Source organism: Vulpes lagopus, chromosome 7, assembly GCF_018345385.1.
Source record: "Vulpes lagopus strain Blue_001 chromosome 7, ASM1834538v1, whole genome shotgun sequence".
NCBI classification, from domain to species: Eukaryota; Metazoa; Chordata; class Mammalia; order Carnivora; family Canidae; genus Vulpes; species Vulpes lagopus.
This window is the reverse complement of record NC_054830.1, coordinates 118869063-118889288: the sequence shown is the minus strand read 5'-3', so window position 1 is coordinate 118889288 and position 20226 is coordinate 118869063. Positions and strand designations below refer to the sequence as shown.

The 20226-nt window shown below is 38.5% G+C and overlaps 1 protein-coding gene across 12 annotated transcripts in view; it reads left to right on the top strand.

Moving 5' to 3' along the window:
* CSNK1G3 (casein kinase 1 gamma 3) overlaps positions 1-14532 on the top strand; it is a 113776-nt gene extending 99244 nt beyond the window's left edge. For 11 of the 12 annotated variants that reach the window (XM_041761537.1, XM_041761538.1, XM_041761545.1 and 8 more), the window contains one exon: positions 8254-14532. In XM_041761537.1, the coding sequence (XP_041617471.1) occupies positions 8254-8308 (55 nt within the window). In that variant the 3' untranslated portion in view covers positions 8309-14532. The remainder of the gene's footprint in view (positions 1-8253) is intronic. The other variant, XR_005988852.1, reaches the window with a different exon arrangement.
* The last annotated feature ends 5694 nt before the right edge of the window (positions 14533-20226 follow it).

Below are 20226 nucleotides of genomic sequence, written 5' to 3'. Positions count from 1 at the left end.
TTAGAAATAATCTGAACCTGTCCTTGCCCTTAAGTAGATGACACCCTAGCAAGGCAGATTGTGGTGTTTTAGCACATAGTAATAATTTGTATCTGATAACTACCGTTAAAAGGTATAAAATAACCTGTGAGAGCTTATGGGAACAAGGTTACTTACGGACAGGGTGGTCAGGGAATGCCTTGTGGAGGTAGCTTCATAGAAGCTTCTTTAGTTGGGATGAGTGTGGGTGTATATATGTTGTGGGTTTGGGTTTCTATCCGTACGTGTTGGAAGATGAGAAAAAAGCAAGTGTGTTGGGAAAGGCCTCGAAGGAAAGGTCGTCCATGGCCTGTAGCCTTGAGTCCACGTTCCTTGGCAGGGCCCAAGGCCCTTTATACCTCTCATAGTTCGACCCCTGCCCATCTTGCCCTGCTTCGTTTTCCCTTCTGAACACTGTATTCCCTGGGTTCCTTATGTCTGCTGCTGGTATGTTGTTCTTGTTAGCTCTCTCTCTGTGAAACTTCTTCAATTTCTTGAAAGCCAGGCCTCTCTTATCTTCAGATCCACAGTGCCCAACGCACTATGCCTCAGTGAGTTATTACTAAATAATTAGGACTAAATAATGTGGTGTATCTGTACAGTGGAGTATTAGTTGACAGTGTAAAATAATGAAATAGAAAATCTGATGAAGCTAAGTGAAGGAAGCCAGGCACAAAAGGCCACATGTTCTATGATTTTGATTATGTGCAATGTCCAGAATAGGCCAATATAGAAAGAAAAATGCAGTGATTGCCTAGGGCAGGGAAAGGAGGGTGGGAGGGGTTGCTAGTAGGTTAGATTATGTCATTTCTTTTGGGGGCAATGGAAATGGTTTCAAGTTTGATAGTGGTGATAGATGCAGAACTCTTTGAATATATTAAAAACTCCTGAATTGTATACTTTATAAGTGTTAATTTGATAATAATTGGAATTACATTTTAATAGAGCTGTTATTTTTTAAAAATGGAGAGCAACCCATAATTTCGTTAAAGCTTGAGTCCAGATGGATTACAGAAATCCTCCGAACTTCCCTGCCTCCTCACTGGTTAAAAACTTGCAACCTGTCACATTTGATTTCTCTTTAATCAAGTGACTCTCACATTCTTGTGAGTTTGTTTTTGCATTCCTCATACCTTCTTAGTCTGTGGTGAGGGACTGTGAATGTGTTTTTTTCCTAAATTGCATCTTATGCTTCTGTTTTCCCACCATTTTATAGGTTGGTAGGAACCTGCTGAGAATTACTTTTCAAATTTCCACCTCCCTCTCTTCTTAACTGTGATTGGCGGAGGCCCCTTTCACCCCACCCCATTAATTATAATGTAAGTTGGGCATTTTAGAGGCTCAGGGTTCCTAGAACAGTACATTATAGGGTTCCATATATGATTTCCAAGTGATGATGGAAAATATTCTGTTGCCCTGCATATAATGGCTTATTCATTAGTAATGAGATGTTGCCTTCTTCACTGTGGCTGAGAATTTTTTTTTCAAGACAGGTGATAAAGTGATAGCACCCTCATCATTCCTTCCAGGAATTTTGGAAAACCAAAGCTTCCTTTGGTTTAGTTACTGAGTTTTTAAGGAGTATGTAATTATCTTTTTTCACCATTATTTCTCTTATTATTTCTATCCCTTTTCCAACATTTACTGTGTGTTTGCTAACATGGTGATTACAAAGATAAGTCAAGGCCCTTATGTTCCCTTAGAAAAGGTAGGAAATACACCAGTAATTTTCACCTAGTTGTCCTCAGTCCTTGCTTCAAATCACAAACATCTGGGGAGTTTCAGAACTATGTGAATGCTTAGGTTACACTATCAGAGTTTTTGAATTCTTCTGTGATGAGGATCTGGTTGACAGTATTTTTTTGTAAAGACTTTATTTATTAGAGAGACAGAACACAAGTGGGGAGTAAGGGCAGAGGGAGAGAAGAAGCAGACTCCCAGCTGAGCAGGGAGCCTAATGTGGGACTCGATCCCAGGCCCTGGGATCATGACCTGAGCTGAAGGCAGATGCTTAACTGAGTGAGTCACCCAGATGCCCCTGGTTGACAGTATTTTTAAAAAGCTTGTAAGCTGATTCTAAGGAGCAACCACGACTGAGAATTACTGGTCTAATACTAGGTATTACAGGATTAGCTTCTAGGATACAGTGTTACCAGATTTAAGAGACTGGCATGTGCTCTTCCAGCTGGAAGACCAGAAGCATCTTCATGGGTAAGGGCACATTTACTTTTTTTTCTGGAAGATGAGTAGGTTTGGCAAAGGGTTGAGTGCAGGAGTCAGAAGTCGCTGAGCAGCATGTGGAGCAAGGAAAGAATGGGGCAAGTCCAAGGAGTAACCCATTCATGTATAGTAAGCACAAATGCATCCCAGCAGGAGCTGAGATGATCTGAGTGGCTAATCTCAAAGCGCCTTACTAGCCAGGTTGGGGGGGGGGGGCATGATCCGTTCTCAACACAGAAAGCATGCTGTGGATTTTAAGCCAAGAAATGGTATAATCATATTGAGCCTTACACAAATTAGTTTGGCAGCACTTTTGAGGCTTATGTCTATTCCTGGGGTTCCTTAGATTACATAAAATCAATCCATCCTTCTCCCTCTCTCCCTCGAGAGGCAGCTTGATGTAAGATGAGACTAAGGGAAGAGTGGAAATAGATTGGAACCAAACTGTAAGAACTGTGTGGACCTAATGCCTTAGACCAAGGAGAACCATTGGTGAAATGTAAAAGGCAGAAGGCAAGGCCATCTCTGTGCGAGGGCCGGTTTGGATGGCACATTGCAGAGAGGAAGGAGGACACTTAGCCTGGACGTCTGTTAAGAGGCTCTTAGCAGTGGCAGAGACAAGAAGTTCGGAAGTAAGCCAGCATGAGAGGATGGGACAACTTTGAAAGTCATTTGGACTTGAGAGACTAATTGCATGTGGATGGAGAGGAAGAAATTAAAGATAAGGATGGATCTGCAGGTTCCCAGTTAGTTAGTTATGTCGATGGCCTTGGGCTTCTATCTTTTTTTTTTTTTTAATTAATTTTTATTGGTGTTCAATTTACCAACATACAGAATAACACCCAGTGCTCATCCCGTCAAGTGTCCACCTCAGTGCCCGTCACCCATTCCCCTCCAACACCCGCCCTCCTCCCCCCTTCCACCACCCCTAGTTCGTTTCCCCGAGTTAGGAGTCTTTATGTTCTGTCTCCCTTCCTGATATTTCCCAACATTTCTTTTCCCTTCCTTTATATTCCCTTTCACTATTATTTATATTCCCCAAATGAATGAGAACATACACTGTTTGTCCTTCTCCGACTGACTTATTTCACTCAGCATAATACCCTCCAGTTCCATCCACGTTGAAGCAAATGGTGGGTATTTGTCGTTTCTAATTGCTGAGTAATATTCCATTGTATACATAAACCACAGCTTCTTTATCCATTCATCTTTCGATGGACACCGAGGCTCCTTCCACAGTTTGGCTATTGTGGCCATTGCTGCTAGAAACATCGGGGTGCAGGTGTTCATTGCATCTGAATCTTTGGGGTAAATCCCCAACAGTACAATTGCATCTGAATCTTTGGGGTAAATCCCCAACAGTGCAATTGCTGGGTCATAGGGCAGGTCTATTTTTAACTCTTTGAGGAACCTCCACACAGTTTTCCAGAGTGGCTGCACCAGTTCACATTCCCACCAACAGTGTAAGAGGGTTCCCTTTTCTCCTCATCCTCTCCAACATTTGTTGTTTCCTGCCTTGTTAATTTTCCCCATTCTCACTGGTGTGAGGTGGTATCTCATTGTGGTTTTGATTTGTAGTTCCCTGATGGCAAGTGATGCAGAGCATTTTCTCATGTGCATGTTGGCCATGTCCATGTCTTCCTCTGTGAGATTTCTGTTCATGTTTTTTGCCCATTTCATGATTGGATTGTTTGTTTCTTTGGTGTTGAGTTTAATAAGTTCTCGGGCTTCTATCTAAACTTTTTTTGCTTACCTGATCAGCTCTTCATGTTTTACACCAAGGGATTCAGAAATCTTAAGTTACATTTCTTGTATAGATTTGAAGGATGCAAAATCCTTTGTCAGAGAATTAAATACAGATATCTAAAAAGCTGTTTTCTGTATACTCTGCAGATAAGGAGAGGCCAGGCTCTGGGGTCCTACATAGATAGGTCTGGCCAGGCAGGTACCCAACAGTCTGTCACCTGATGGTGGAGCCAGTGAGTCATTGCAGAAAGGATAGACAGGAGCTTCAGATGCAGACAGAGATTCATGTGGCAGTTTCAGGTAGCTGTGTGAGAAGGAAGTCTGTGCCATGCATCCAGGAAGACAGTCAGATCCTCAAGGCAGGAAAAGGCGACAAATGAAGGAGAAATGGTGCAGTATCACCAGCAAAGCCTCATCCCTTCTCGTGTATGTTTTCTACGTATTGAGGACTTTGATCCGTTATGATTTCCTGTTGACTGCCTAAACAGTATTTATGGTGCCACTCCTCAAGTTCATCAGAAACATGATTTAGCATTTATTTCCAAAGAATTTAAATAAGAATAGAGCTGTGGCTCCAGGGCTTTTAGGCTAGCTGCGGAAATACGTCAGGAGTGTGCATCTGCCTTGTGAGAGCATATTGGTGTACTGGAGCCATAGAGGCATAATCACAAAAGAGCCAAGAGGAGGAGGAACATTGACAAGAACATGATTTAAATGTCCTGTAAGCTTAATCTGTTTCCCCAGGGCTGTCAGTAGTCTAGATCTGAAGAGGCTTCAAATGAGGTGAGGACTAATGTAGGAGAAAATGTTGCCACTGAGCAGCATGGAGAAAAATGTGCTTAAACATTTTAAAGATGTGGATAATTTTCTAAGACCAGGTAGTGAAATGTAGTGATCAAAGTAACTTGCTCACCTCACCTGCGGGAACTTCGGCAGTGCTAATTTCTGCACTATTGGCTATCATTTGCAATTACTGTTACTAATAACTTTTTTCCCCTTTGACTTGCCCCTAGTGTTAAAATTACATTGTTTCTTTTTACACATTTACCTGCATTCATGTAAGTTGATGGCACAGTGGACGCTCAGTATCTCCAGTGCTCACCTCATAGCTTCTGGGATGAGGACCCCTTGGAAATGGAGCAGCTGGAGGGGAGGCCTGGCTAGGTGTGTAGGCAGAGCAGTGCATCTTGGGTTTAGACTCCTAAGAATCCTGTGTAAACAACTTTTCTCCAGGAAAGCTTCCACAGGTGCTAAAATCTGCAGTTTGTGAGATTTCACTAGGGCTTGTGGGCCAGGGGTAAGGACTCTAGTTTTAGAACATGCCGTAGAATTTTCACTAGGTTCTTAGTCCATGACTGGCATTTATAGGGCAAGTCATTCACTTATTCAGTACATATTACATGAGTACCAACTGTGGGATGTATCTGTGGGCTTGCATTCTATGTGGAGGCAGATAGTCAGTAAGTAAATAACATAAATTCAGATTAGTGCTGAGGACGGAGAGGAGTAAAATGGCCATGTCAGAGTGGCCGTGTGGGAGCAGCAGTTTTAGATAGAAGGCAACTGATATGAGACCTAATTTCTTAATCACAAAGACTGTAAATCAGTCTTTGGTATGTTTTAAGAAACTAGCCACAAGTTGAATATCATTCTCTTCTTTTATAACTATCTTCTATTTTGAGAGCATCTCCTCTTTATTTAGATACATTCCTAGTGAATAAAGTAATGCTGCCCCCTGGTGGTAGTCAGTTTAATAGCATGTTGTCTTCCAGGGCAAATCCATTTCAAGGGTGTATGTACTTACTCTATTTGGAGAAATTTATTTCTAACAAATAGATCTTTTTTTTAGATTGAGTTTCAGTTTAAAAGGTCTATATGGTTATGATTTATTTGAAAATTTTATTTAGTCTCAAGTAAATGCTTGGGCTGGTTTTCTGTGTTAAATAATACATAGTTAAAGGGAAGAGGACCTTAGAAATAGGAAGGACTTGGCTGTCTTAAGTTGGAAGGCAAATTGATGGTACTAGAAGAATAAGTCAGACAAGGTGAATTGCTAATACAAGTGTGGAAAATCTGGAACTTGTTGATCAAAAACATGAATTACATTAAATTCTCTGTTCCAAAACGCTTTTATGGAAATCTTTTTTAATAAACACTAAAATACTTTTCATCAGAAGAATTTTTAAAACTTGTAGTTTGAAAAGACAAATGACAGTATTTGGGAACAGTGAACATTATTAATAGAATGCTATTGAATAATACATTTCCATTGAAATGTATTTGTGTGATCATATTCTTGATATTCTAAATATTTGATCTGTTTCTTCTAAATACCAATTAAAAAATTTTTTTTACAATATGAACTTTTTTTTTACAATATGAACTTTCCTAAGTCTTTTACTGAAAGTTTTTTTAAAATAATGGTTATCATCTCCTAGAATCTGAGTTAAATAATCTTTTGTTTCATTGTGTTATCTTAGAAAATTTATATAACAGAGTTGAGAAAGTATTTAGATAGCTGACAGTTACAAATAAAGTTCACTTATTTTTATAAATCCAGGAAAAATCTCTTTTTCCGAGGTAGCTCTTTTCGAGGCCTTTGGGTAATTTCTTTCTGGTTTCTCTGGTGGTCACCTCAGTAAGAGTAAAATTCATAAAGATTCATAACTGCACATTATTTCCAGTTGAGTCTGTACCAGCTGACATATACAGGTTTAAATTATTCATACTCCATGGTCTAATCGTGTGCTATTTGAATGAAGTTAAAAAAAATCCAATCATGTATTTTGGTTTTATGCCAAATGCCCCATAGTGATTTCATAGGGCATAAATAACAGTAAATGGTCTGAAATTATTTTTGACTAACAATAATGTGGGTGGAGAGATTGTATAATTTAGCTGAACAGTATGGGTTTCTGTTTACATTTCTTTCACAGAAAGATATACAAGATATCTAGCAAATACTTCATCTTCCACAGTCTTTTGCTGAATAGCACGCTTCAAGCTAGGTGGTCTTCATTTTGCTTAGCTTGAAATTTATTCATTTACTATCCTTTTATGCAGGTGGGCTGGTAAGAATTAGAGGAACATCTTTATAAGGTCTCATTCTATATGAGCTTTGAATTGGCAGTATTTTGTTGATTGAACCACTGTGTGACTCAATTTAAATTTAATTACAAAACAGGATTTAGATATTTACATATGCACACACCCTAGACTTCAGTGGGGGCGGGGGAGGGGGGGTGGCGGGGAGAACCTCTGTGTCACCTGTCTTCTTGATATTCTAATAGATGGATTTTCCTTTAAGTGTGGAAGGGGAAAAGAGCCAGATCTTTATTTGAGGGAATGTCAGACTTTTAGAATATTTATGTGCATGCGTGTATTTCTTTTTTTGTTAGTTTTTACTCAATGATTCTCTTCTAACTATGAGTTTGTATCAGCCTTAGCATTGCTTTTCACGTGTTAACCTGTGCTATGTCTCCTCATGGCTAGGAAAACTTACTATGGAAAAAACCAGGTCTCTGAGTGATCATCTCTAGATTTTTTTACTTGGAAATGAAACTCAATATGCTCTTCCCTCATAGACTACAAAACTGAATCACCTTGATTATGCTATTTTAAATGTTAAGCATGGTTTTTACTTAATTAACTTAGGGTAAGTTTGACATGTTAACCCTTAGAGAATTAAAGAATACTATGCTGGTTAATGTATTTTCTCTCTTCCAGTTTGTAAATGTGGCAGAAAATGTTTGTTGAAGAGTTTATCTGGGCTTTTTCTAAAAAGAGATTTTTGGAATCTGATTCTTGGTGAAAATAAAATCCTCAGTATTAGGATCATTATTACTTTTCTAACAGTGGCTTTCACAATCATATACAGATATGAGGAATAAAGGGAGAGAATGCATAAGATGACTTTTATAAAAGCATGCCACTCATTGCCAGAGGTTAATGAGTATTCAAAATAAAATATGGTGGGTCAGTGAGCATTCAGAATTCCATAGCTTCTCAGTCTTGTGCAAAGCCTTTTCAATTTAGTGTCTCCTTGTAACATTGCATAGTCTGGCTCTATTCCTAAAAGGCACGTTGATGAAACAGTAATAACTCTGCCATAGGTTCACTAATATATATGCTTCATGGGCATGTTCACTGTGTATCTTGCATTAGCTTATTGCTTTTTATGACCATTTACATTAATATGCTAAACTCAGCCTTTACTTTGTGACCCTTTAGTACCTTTATAATACAAGAAGTGTTTCCCTCCATCTGCAGGTGCTGCTGTTTTTTCAAACGAAGGAAAAGGAAAACCATACAGCGTCACAAATGACTCTGGACACAGACAGATCATGGGGAGTTACTTACGTGTTCATCTGCTGTCTTGTGATTAAAATCATCTCTGTAGTGACCACATATATTTTCAAGGACTCACTCTTAGAAACAAAATGTCATACTTTCATACTTCATTTTGTGGTTGTCTTACATTCATATTTTTTTCTAATTTAACTTTTATGGAAGCTTTAAAGTTTTGTCAAAACATGAGTGCTTTGCCCATCAATGAATGGAATGGACCAAGGAGGTGGTACTGATGGATGCAGTCCTAAGGACATTTTTCAGAAGCTCTCCTCCTGTTGTAGAAAGCAGTACAGTATCTTCAGTGTCAAACAGTTAGATATGCCTAATCTGTTTTTTTTTTTTATAACTTCTATAAGAGCAGAATCAAGCAGGATTTTTCTCCCCAGTGGATAATGCAACAGAGAAGACGCAGTTGCCCAAATATATAAAAGAAGTTATTTTATGAGAAGTTGATTTTTTGTGTGACATCTGCATTGACTTCAGCATTACTGATGGTACTGCTATTCATGAGTCATATTAACATTCTCTCTGTGAAATCGTGGTACAGTCACTGCCCAGAGGTACTGAGGAAAAAGCTCTATGGGTTTGGCAGATGGCGGTGGTAAAATGAATCACAAGTTAGTGTGGTAAATAGGAGCTCTGCTTTTGTTGCACCACCACGTGAAGTACAGTGTTGCTGAAGTGGCAAAAGTGCTTTAAAAAAAAAATAAACAAACAAAAAAATACCCACAAAATATTTGTATAATGTAACTTTATGCTTCCAGATAATGTATGTTAGACAGCAAGAAATGAATACTTTGAGAAATGAAATATGTTGGAGTTTTTTTTTTTTTAATACACTAAGGAGAAGAAATAAATGTGAATCTCATTGCAATGTATAAGGTTGAAGTCTGAGGACATCCCACTGAAACCTACTGCTGAATGATTACATTCTCCCTTAAGCAGAAAATTTTGGATGTGCCATGCAGTGGTGTCTGTTTATTAATTATTTGCTTTTTGATAAAATAAAGGACCCCCTCACCCCCACCCCCCAGTAATAAACACTGGGTTACTGTAATGCCCACCTCCCACCTCCCCCACCTCCCTGCCCCCGTGCACATTAGTCTCTTGTATTCAACTTTGCTGGTTCTCTGGAATTTCCTACTATTTAGTATAATTTTGATGATCGAAAACTATTTTGGAAAGGATGGGTCAGGTGCTTTGCCTCCATAGTCTTTTGAAGTGCCTGCATATGAACAAAGTAACAGTTCTGTAAAAAAGGAAACCCATTCCATTTTTTCAGTATGCTTTGTTTTAAGCCATAAAGACACAGGTGTACTTTGGTCACATTCTACTACTAGTCAGAATTTTCAAGAAGAGTTACAACAAAAAGACTGGCTAGGAAGAGAATGATGTTTTTCAAATCTCATATTCACCTTTCATTTATAAGGTTACTTACTCTTTCCACACAGCCCTTTCTTTGTCTTTCAGTACATGCCTTCAGGCATGCTTATTTATTTTTATTGTCTCAAGGTAACATTTAAAATGTGTACTTAAAGTAAATAAATTACATTTTTGACTTCATTTTTGCATTTACAGGAATTTAATTGTACTTTGTAATTTATTTTTCTTATTAGCCAAAAGTTCAGTGTGTTGTTTTTGATAAATTAGGCTCCCATATGAATACTGCAGATCAGACATTGTTTATCATTGTTGCTCTGAATCGTCTGAATGATCTTTTCAAGTTCTAGATTTTAGAGGCCCACACTTAGCCTAGAAGACATTTGTTGTATAATTTGGTCAACAGTTTCCCATTCTGTTTGTATACTGTCATGATCTTAAACGACAGGAATTACATAACTGAGTTTTTATTTTTGTTTGCCTTGAGCAAGGTGGATGGATGTTTTGGCCATTATAATGTGAAACCACTTCTTTCTTTACAGTATTTGACCAAATTTGTGTGTCTATGATATTTGTAAATACATGCGATATCTGTATTTCTTATCATAAGCCTATTTAGTTTTATTCTCAGTAGGGTTTTTGGACTGTACAGTGTTTATATGATCTGAACTCCTTATACATAAGAAGGTGTGTATATTAATCCAATTATGGACTTAAAATATTTTAAAAGTATAAATACCCTTATTTGCTGCAAAGACCAGTGTGTAGACATTTGCTTTTTAGCAATATTTTTAAGTGCTCCATTTTAATGCCAAGGAATAAGTCTTTTGGCAACACAAACTGGTCAATAATAGGTAATGCAGGTATGTTCAGGTTAAGTCAACAATGTTTTGCATTTTTATGCTTCTTTTCTGTCAACACTAATGAAATCAACATTGCCTGAATGTCTGAATAATGAAACACATCCCTGTTTAAAAGTATGTAACTGAAAAAGAAATAAAAAATAAAGGTAGTTTTTTTAAACTTGCTTTCCCCCCTTCCTCTAATCATGGGTAAAGTGATGCTACTTGTAATAATGTAAGGCAGGAATTTAAAAAATCTGGTTCACTTAGGTTTGTTTATGTGAGAAGCAGAGCCCAAGGAGTATGCTTTTATGTTTTGTGTTTCTGTTTGGATTTTGCTTTGTTGGAGCCCCCATGGTAAGGAGTACACACCAGGAAGTATCTGAGATTTCTTTAATCGAAGTTCAAGAAAAAGCCTTACACTTCCCTGAAGCATTTAATAGAGCAATTAATTAAAACTCATGCCACTGTTAAAGCAAGGAAAAGAAACAGAATCATTTTATTCCTTTTAAAAAATGAAGTCATGCTGGGGTGTTCACAGAAATGAAATGTTATTAATCCAATTTTAAGTGAATGACTTTATTATTGCAGATGGAGGGCATATATCTGTGACAGTATCTCACAACTTATCCTTGTGCTAGGTGCTTTCAAAGGAGTTTTCCAAAATGGTATTAATGGTGCTGTGCTACTGAAAGATACTCCAGGTAAGATGAAGCAAAGCAGCACACACTGAGCACCAGCAGTCAGTCAGTAGAAAGATCTGGAGATGAAACATCATGGTCCAAAGGCCCTATCTAGAAAAGTCTGATTTAACATGGAGATTCAGCCCAAATGACAACATAGCTGCATCAGCCAGCACCCTCTGAATTCCAAGTGGCTTAAACAGGGGTGCACGTTATCGCATCTAACTGGAAAGTCCAGTGGTAGGACTGGCTTCAGATGTGGTTGACCCTAGTGTAGATGACTCTACACTGTCTCTCTCTGTATATCTGTTTTGCTTTCTACAGTGCTGTTTTCATTGCCAGGGACACCTCCTGTGTGATAGTGAAGTGGCCACCCAGGAGCTTCAGACTTCTACCATCTTCGTAATCTCAGCCGAAACAAAGAGCAATTTCTCTCAGCAATCGTAACAAAATCCTAAGATTGACATTTATTGCTTCATGGGTTCACAAGCCCATCCCTGAGCCGATTACTGTGGCCAAGGGAATGCTCTTTTCCCACTTTCAGAGGACACATTGGACTGAGAAAGGAGGTGCAAAGGGTGTTAACCAAGAGGAAGTACAGACCTTATTATCAGAAAACAGAGTGAATGGATCCTGCAGAGGCAAAATCCATAAGCAGCCACCATCTTGATGAGAAAAACAAAAGATCCAAAAGGCAAACCTAATTATTTTAAGTTCAAAAATATTATTATTGGACTTTTATTAATCTGAATATGTTACTAGAAATCCTATATAGTAAGTGTGAGTACATTTGACTCAGGTAAAAATGGAAGTCCTAAATACCTTATTTGGTGTGCTTTTTGTTTTTGTCTAGCATTTAAAGTATTTGTGATAGAGCTGGATCAGTAGAGTAAAAAGCTGATTTTTCTGCAAGAGTACAAGTAAGTGGAATTACAAAGTTTTGCTGACATTCAGGATAACTAGTTTCCTCTGCCTAAGTCTTATAGAGACCCACATGTTATTTTCTTAGGATATTTACCTAAAAAAAATACAGGGATCATAACCAAGGAAAGGACTATGTATTACCAGGTAGTATTGCTGGGATATAAAAATGTGTTCGCTAGAAAGAGCATTTGTTCACAGGAATGTTCACAGTATTGGAATTGCATTTAAATGTAAAGATACTCCTGCGCTAGTCTAGCCTGAGGGTTGGCAAACTTTGTGGGCCAAGAGACAAAACTGAGGCTCTAAAATACTTGGGTAACTAGAAAGAAAACAAATCACTAATTTTTTATTAATGAAATCCAAAATATATATTAACACCTAGTACAATTTTTTTTTGAGATACAAGTCTACTAATGACAAATGAATTATTTTGAGGGGATAATATTTCATTTAATCAGGGTTTGAAATCAATGGCAAGTGTTCATCTATTATACTGATTTGTAATGTGACTCTACATATTTCATCTTTGGAAATGCCCTCCCGCAGATAGGTATTACCGAATACTGTTATCAGTCCTCAACGTGCATAGTTTTAATTGAACATATTTATCATTTGGAAGGTACTTAAATAATTCTATTGGATTCACTCTTGATATTTGCCTTTTGGTATATCATTCCTTTGCAGGTATAATCACTTCCAATTGAAGACTAATTAAATGCTCCTCGCTTGTACAGTTAAATGAATTTTGAATATGGAAATATCCTTTGAACTTGCATTGAGATCCAAAAGTCCAGCTGGAACTGTAGTTGACTCTGGAAAACAGATCCACTGCAAATTTGTATGGGAGTGGAACTCTTGTTCCATTTGAACTTGACTGTGTCGGAAGTTGTATAAAGCAGCTTGACATTACTTGTATTTAAATATTAGTTGTTACCATATTGACTTTGCAGCAGTGTAAGTTTCACATATAAGTGCTGTTCTGGCTTATAATTTTAAGTTGAACTTATTAAGAAACACGATCAAATCTGCAGCACAAGCAAAATTCAGTGTTCATCTATAATAGGCAGAGGTGGTTCTCATTCAGCAAATTTGCAGCCTCAGTCCTGAGCTGAAAAAATTGCAGTCAAACTTTACCACTGCCATCAGACTTGTATGGTTGGGCAAGCCAGGATCCTCTTCTATTTCTGATATGGAAGTGATGATGGCTAAGACCACAAGGTGAATGGAATGCACCATTGACTACTTACTCAATAACCTGACCGATTCAGTATATTCCAAAAAATACCTGCTGAGGAGTCACATAAAGTATAAACATTGACTTTAGACATCCTACATTTTGACAAGCTTTGTAAATTTGTCCAGTGTAACTTTTTCTGCTCCACACATTCTTACCACCATCTATTCTAACACATCTTGGTATATTCCACTTCATTTCACACTGAATTGGTGTTTTCTCATGTTCCTTAAAAATATACTTTAATATAGTTGCTCTACAGATGCTTTTCCTGAAGGTTAATTCCTGAGTCACTTCAAGCTCTGCATTGACTTCTCTAGTAAACAAAAAACTAGGCAGTATTGCTAATGTCTGTTGGCTCATCAAAAGCTAAGGAGAGTACCTTGAAATCATTTGCCTTGCTTTTTAGTTGACTATTGGTGTCCTTGAGTCTTCAAGCACCTGTCCTTGCTAAAAAGTTAGTCTTCAACAAATTTGTTTTCTCTGGACATAATTTCTGGCTGCTGCGATCAAATACAATTAACCTTAACTCACCGTCAGTAAATAGCTCTGCTTGGCTAACAGTGAGACCCTTGGGAAGTAACTGATTGGTTGCCCCTTGTTCTCATTTTGTGTGTGTGTGAAAGAATTCTACTGTGATGAGATACTCTGTTGTAAGTTTTCTAACTGTTCTGACTGTTGCTTTCCTGTGAGCTGGGGATATTGTGATGAGAGCTCAGTCTGGTAATGTCATAATAAATTGTATTCTTTTCGCACAGCTACAGTGTCATTGCATAACAAACACGATGCTTTGCCATATAATTGTATAACAAATAATCCACATTCCACTCCACTGTGCCTTAAAAGTGCTACACTTAAAGTTCACTATTCTTTTTACATAATTGATATGCATTAGTAATAAAATAGTAAAATGTCTGTGTGACAGAATGTGTGGCACTTGAAATGCTGTTGACTTATAAGTGCATCATTGAGATTTGGAGTGTGTTGAATGGCAGTGTGTAGCAATGAGAATGCCACAGATGGTCTCTGTCACAATTATTCACCTCTGCCTTTGTAGCATGGGAGCAGCCATAGACACTATGTAAATGAATGAGCTTGGCTGTGTTACAATAAAACTTTATTGATGGACACTGAATATGAATTTCATATAATTCTTACGTGTCATGAAATACTCTTGACATTTTTCAGCCGTTTATTAAGGTAAATACCATCATTAGCTCTTGGATCAAATAAAAGCAGGAGGTGGGCTGGGTTTGATTTGCAGACCATAGTTGGCCCACCTCAGTTTCTAGTCTACATTGGACAGATTTTGATATTTGATGTACATTATTTTGGTACCTGATTGAATGCCACTACCTACCAAAAGATAACCTATCCTTTTTTTTTTTTAATTTTTTTATTTATGATAGTCACAGAGAGAGAAAGAGAGAGAGAGAGAGAGGCAGAGACACAGGCAGAGGGAGAAGCAGGCTCCATGCACTGGGAGCCCGATGTGGGATTCGATCCCGGGTCTCCAGGATCGCGCCCTGGGCCAAAGGCAGGCACCAAACCGCTGCGCCACCCAGGGATCCCCTATCCTACCTTTATAAAAGAAAGGGCCTTTTTGAAATAGCGTCAAGAACTATGATAATGGTAAAGAAAATACAGCACAGTGTGTGTGGAAATTGGAAATAAGGTCAATGAGATATCTGGCTCCCATAGGAAGTTAGATGTTGAATCTGAAAAGAACATTTATTTTGAGATCAGACAAATTTGATTTGCTTTTCACTTATTCACTTGTAAGAACAGTGGCAAGTATTTGACTTCTTAGCATCAGTGTCCTCCCCTCACATTGCAGATAATTCTTTATTTGCAGCATGGCTCTGAGGATTAGTGAAAATACTTATATGGCTCTTAATTCAAGGTACCTTTTACCATTAACTTATAATACATTAGAGTTTAAAAATGAGCACACCTTGACTTCTCATGCAGAGAGTCAGCTTCTGCTCTTTGAGACAAGAGTAAGGACTAACTAGTATTTATTGAACTTTTTCTTGGATGGAAGCCATCATTCCTATCTGTTTAGAAATATTTGTATGCTAATCCTGTCACATTGCACATTTAGCTATCTTTCCTCACTTAATGGCATTGATAAATTCAGAGCCATCAATTCTATACCTTTATTGATAAAAATGTCAAACTGCAGATAGCCAGGGCCAGACTCTAGGTCAAATCATTGTAATCCTAGTCTAAGGTCATTATCAATTCATTGAACCAATAACACAATCTCTAAGTGTTCTAAATGTATGATAATCCTTCACCGCATAACTACCATTAGCTGCTTTTAAAAAGATATTTTATTTAAATTCGATTTGCTACCATCTAGGATAACACCCAGTGCTCATCCCATTAAGTGCCCTCCTCAGTGACCATCACCTAGCTAACCCATCTCCCCACCCACCTCCCCTTCTGCAATCTTTGTTTCCCAGAGTTAGGAGTTTCTCATATTTTGTCACCCTTCTAATATTCCCCACTCAGTTCCCCTCCTTTCCCTTATAATCCCTTTCACTATTTCTTATATTCCATGGTTGAGTGAAACCATATGATGATTGTCCTTCTCCAATTGACTTGTTTCACTCAGCATAATACTCTCCAGTTCCATCCATGTCAAAGCAGATGGGGGTTATTTGTCTTCTGATGGCTGAGTAATATTCCATTGTATATATAGACCACATCTTCTTTATCCATTCATCTGTCAATAGACATCGTGGCTCCTTCCACAGTTTGGCTACTGTGAACATTGCTGCTCTGAACATTGGGGTGCAGGTGTCCCAGGGTTTCACTACATCAGTATCTTTGGCGTAAATACTCAGTAGTGCAATTGCTGGGTCATAGGGTAGCTCTATTTAAACTCTGAGGAACCTCCACACAGTTTTCCAGAGTGGCTGTACCAGTTCACTTTCCCACCAACAGTGCAAGAGGGTTCCCCTTTCTCCACATCCTCTCCAACATTTGTTTCCTGTCTTGTTAATCTTCCCCATTCTCACTGGTGTGAGGTGGTGTCTCATTGTGGTTTTGATTTGTATTTCCCTAATGGCAGGTGATGTGGAGCATTTTCTCATGTGCTTGTTGGCCATGTCTGGGTCTTCTTTGGAGAAATTTCTATTCATGTCTTCTGTCATTTCATGACTGGATTGTTTGTTTCTTGGGTGTTGAGTTTAATAAGTTCTTTATAGATCTTGGATACTAGCCCTTCATCTGATATGTCATTTGCAAATATCTTCTCCCATTCTGTAGGTTGTCTTTTAGTTTTGTTGACTATTTCTTTTGCTGTGCAGAAGCTGTTTATCTTGATAAAATCCCAGTAGTTCATTTTTGCTTTTGTTTCCCTTACCTTCATAGATGTGTCTTGCAAGAAGTTGCTGTGGCCAAGTTCAAAAAGGGTGTTGCCTGTGTTCTCCTCTAGGATTTTGATGGACTCTTGTCTCACATTTAGATCTTTCATCCATTTGGAGTTTATCTTTGTGTATGGTGTAAGAGAAGGGTCTAGTTTCATACTTCTGCACATGGCTGTCCAATTTTCCAGCACCATCTATTGAAGAGAGTGTCCTTTTTCCAGTGGATAGTCTTTCCTGCTTTGTCAAATTTTAGCTGACCACAGAGTTGAGGGCCCATTTCTGGGTTCTCAATTCTGTTCCATTGATCTATGTGTCTGTTTTTGTGCCAGTACCACAGTGTGTTGATGATCACAGCTTTGTAGTACAGCTTGAATCCAGCATTGTGATGCTCCCAGCATTGGATTCTTTTCAATATTCCTCTGGTTATTTGGGGTCTTTTCTGATTCCATACAAATCTTAAGATTATCTGTTTCAACTCTGTGAAGAAAGTCCATGGTATTTGGTAGGGATTGCATTGAACATGCAAATTGGGGCAGCCCCCGTGGCTCAGCGGTTTAGCGCCACCTTCAGCCCAGGGCGTGCTCCTGGAGACCTGGGATCAAGTCCCATGTCAGGCTCCCTGCATGGAGCTTGCTTCTCCCTCTGCCCATGTCTCTGCCTCTCTCTCTCTCTCTCTCTCTCTCTCTCTGTGTGTGTCTCTCGAGAATAAAATAAGTAAAATCTTAAAAAAAATGCAAATTGCCATGGGTAGCATTGACATTTTCACAATATTAATTCTTCTAATCCATGAGCATGGAATATTTTTCCATCTCTTTATGTCTTCCTTAATTTCTTTCATAAGTGTTCTGTAACTTTTGGAGTATAGATCCTTTACCTCTTTGGTTAGGTTTATTCCTAGGTATCTTACGGTTTCGGGTGCAATTGTAAATGGGATTGACTCCTTAATTTCCCTTTCTTCAGTCTCATGGTTAACGTACAGAAATGCCACTGATTTCCATGCATTGATTTTGTATCCTGCCACATTGCTGAATTGCTGTATGAGTTCTAGCTGTCTTGGGGTGTCTTTTGGGTTTTCTATACACAGTATCATGTCATCTGCAAAGAGGGTGAGTTTGACTTCTTTGCCAATTTGAATGTCTTTATTTCTTTTTGTTGTCTGACTGCCGAGGCTAGGACTTCTTTTATTATTTTATTATTTAAATATTATTTTTAAATTTTATTTATTTTTTTATTGGAGTTCAATTTGCCAACATATAGCATAACACCCAGTGCCTATCCCATCAAGTGCCCCCCTCAGTGCCAGTCACCCCCACACCCATCCACCTCTCTTTCCACCACACCTTGTTCATTTCCCAGAGTTAGGAGTCTCTCATGTTCTGTCTCCCTCTCTGATATTTCCCACTCATTTTTTCTCCTTTCCCCTTTATTCCCTTTCACTATTTTTTATATTCCCCAAATGAATGAGACTATATAATGTTTGTCCTTCTCCGATTGACTTACTTCACTCAGCATAATACCCTCCAGTTCCATCCATGTTGAAGCAAATGGTGGGTATTTGTCGTTTCTAATGGCTGAGGAATATTCCATTGTATACATAGACCACAGCTTCTTTATCCATTCATCTTTCGATGGACACCGAGGCTCCTTCCACAGTTTGGCTATTGTGGACATTGCTGCTATAAACATCGGGGTGCAGGTGTCCCGGCGTTTCACTGCATCTGTATCTTTGGGGTAAATCCCCAGCAGTGCAATTGCTGGGTCATAGGGCAGATCTATTTTAACTCTTTGAGGAACCTCCACACAGTTTTCCAGAGTGGCTGCACCAGTTCATATTCCCACCAACAGTGCATCCTCTCCAACATTTGTTGTTTCCTGCCTTGTTAATTTTCCCCATTCTCACCATTGTGAGGTGGTATCTCATCTCATCAGGTATTTCCCTGATGGCCAGTGATGCGGAGCATTTTCTCATGTGCTTGTTGGCCATGTCTATGTCTTCCTCTGTGAGATTTTTGTTCATGTCTTTTGAGGCTAGGACTTCTAGTACTATGTTGAATAAGTGGTGAGAGTGGACATCCCTGTCGTGTTCCTGATCTTAGGGGAAAGGGTCTCAGTTTTTCCCCATTGAGAATAATATTTGCTGTGGGCTTTTCATAAATGGCTTTTATGATATTGAGGCATGTTCCTTCTATCCCTACACTCTGAAGAGTTTTAATCAGGAATGGATGCTGTAGTTTGTCAAATGCTTTCTCTGCATCATTTGAGAGGATCATATGTTCTTGTTTTTTCTCTTGTTGATGTGATCTATCACGTTGATTGTTTTACAAGTGTTGAACCACCCATGCATCTTGGGGATAAATCCCACTTGGTCATGGTGAATAATCTTAATGTACTGTTGGATCCTGTTGGCTAGTATCTTGGTGAAAATTTTTATATCCATATTCATCAGGGATGTTGGTCTATAATTCTCCTTTTTGGTGGGGTCTTTGTCTCATTTTGGGATCAAGGTAATGCTGGCCTCATAAAATGAGTTCAGAAGTATTCCTTTCTATCTTATGGAACAGCTTTAGTAGAATAGGTATGATTTCTTTAAATGTTTGATAGAATTCTCCTGGGAAGCCACCTGGCCCTGGACTTTTGTGTCTTGGGAGGTTTTTGATGACTGCTTCAATTTTCTCCCTGGCTATTGGCCTGTTTAGGTTTTCTATTTCTTCCTGTTCCCGTTTTGGTAATTTGCAGGTTTCCAGAAATGGATGCATTTCTTCTAGATTGCCTAATCTGTCGGCATATAGTTGCTCATGATATGTTTTTAAAAATTGTTAGTATTTCCTTGGTATTAGTTGTGATCTCTCCTCTTTCATTTGTGATTTTATTACTTTGAGTCTTTTTTCTTTGTAGTAAGGCTGGCTAGGGGTTTATTTATCTTATCAATTCTTTCAAAGAACCAGCTCCTGATTTTGTTGATCTGTTCTATAGTTCATCTGGTCCCTATTTCATTGAGTTCTGCTCAAATTTAATTATCTCTTCTTCTACTTGGTTTATGCTTTATTTGCTGTTCTTTCTCCAATTCCTTTGGGTGCGAGGTTAGCCTGTGTATTTGAGTTTTTTCCAGTTTTCTGAGGGAGGCTTGTGTTGTGATGTATTTCCCTCTTAGGACCGCTTTTGCTGTAGCCCAAAGATTTTGAACAGTTGTGTTTTCATTTTCATAAGTTTCCACAAATCTTTTTAATTCTTCTCTAATTTTCTGGTTGACCCATTCATCTTTTAGCAGGATGCTCTTTCACCTCCATATGTTTGAGTTTCTTCCAAGTTCCTTCTTGTGATTGAGTTCCAGTTTCAAAGCATTGTGGTCTGGAAATATGCAGGGAGACAATCTCAATCTTTTGGTATCGATTGAGACCTGATTTGTGATCCGGTATGTGGTCTATTCTGGAGAAAGCTCCATGTGCACTTGA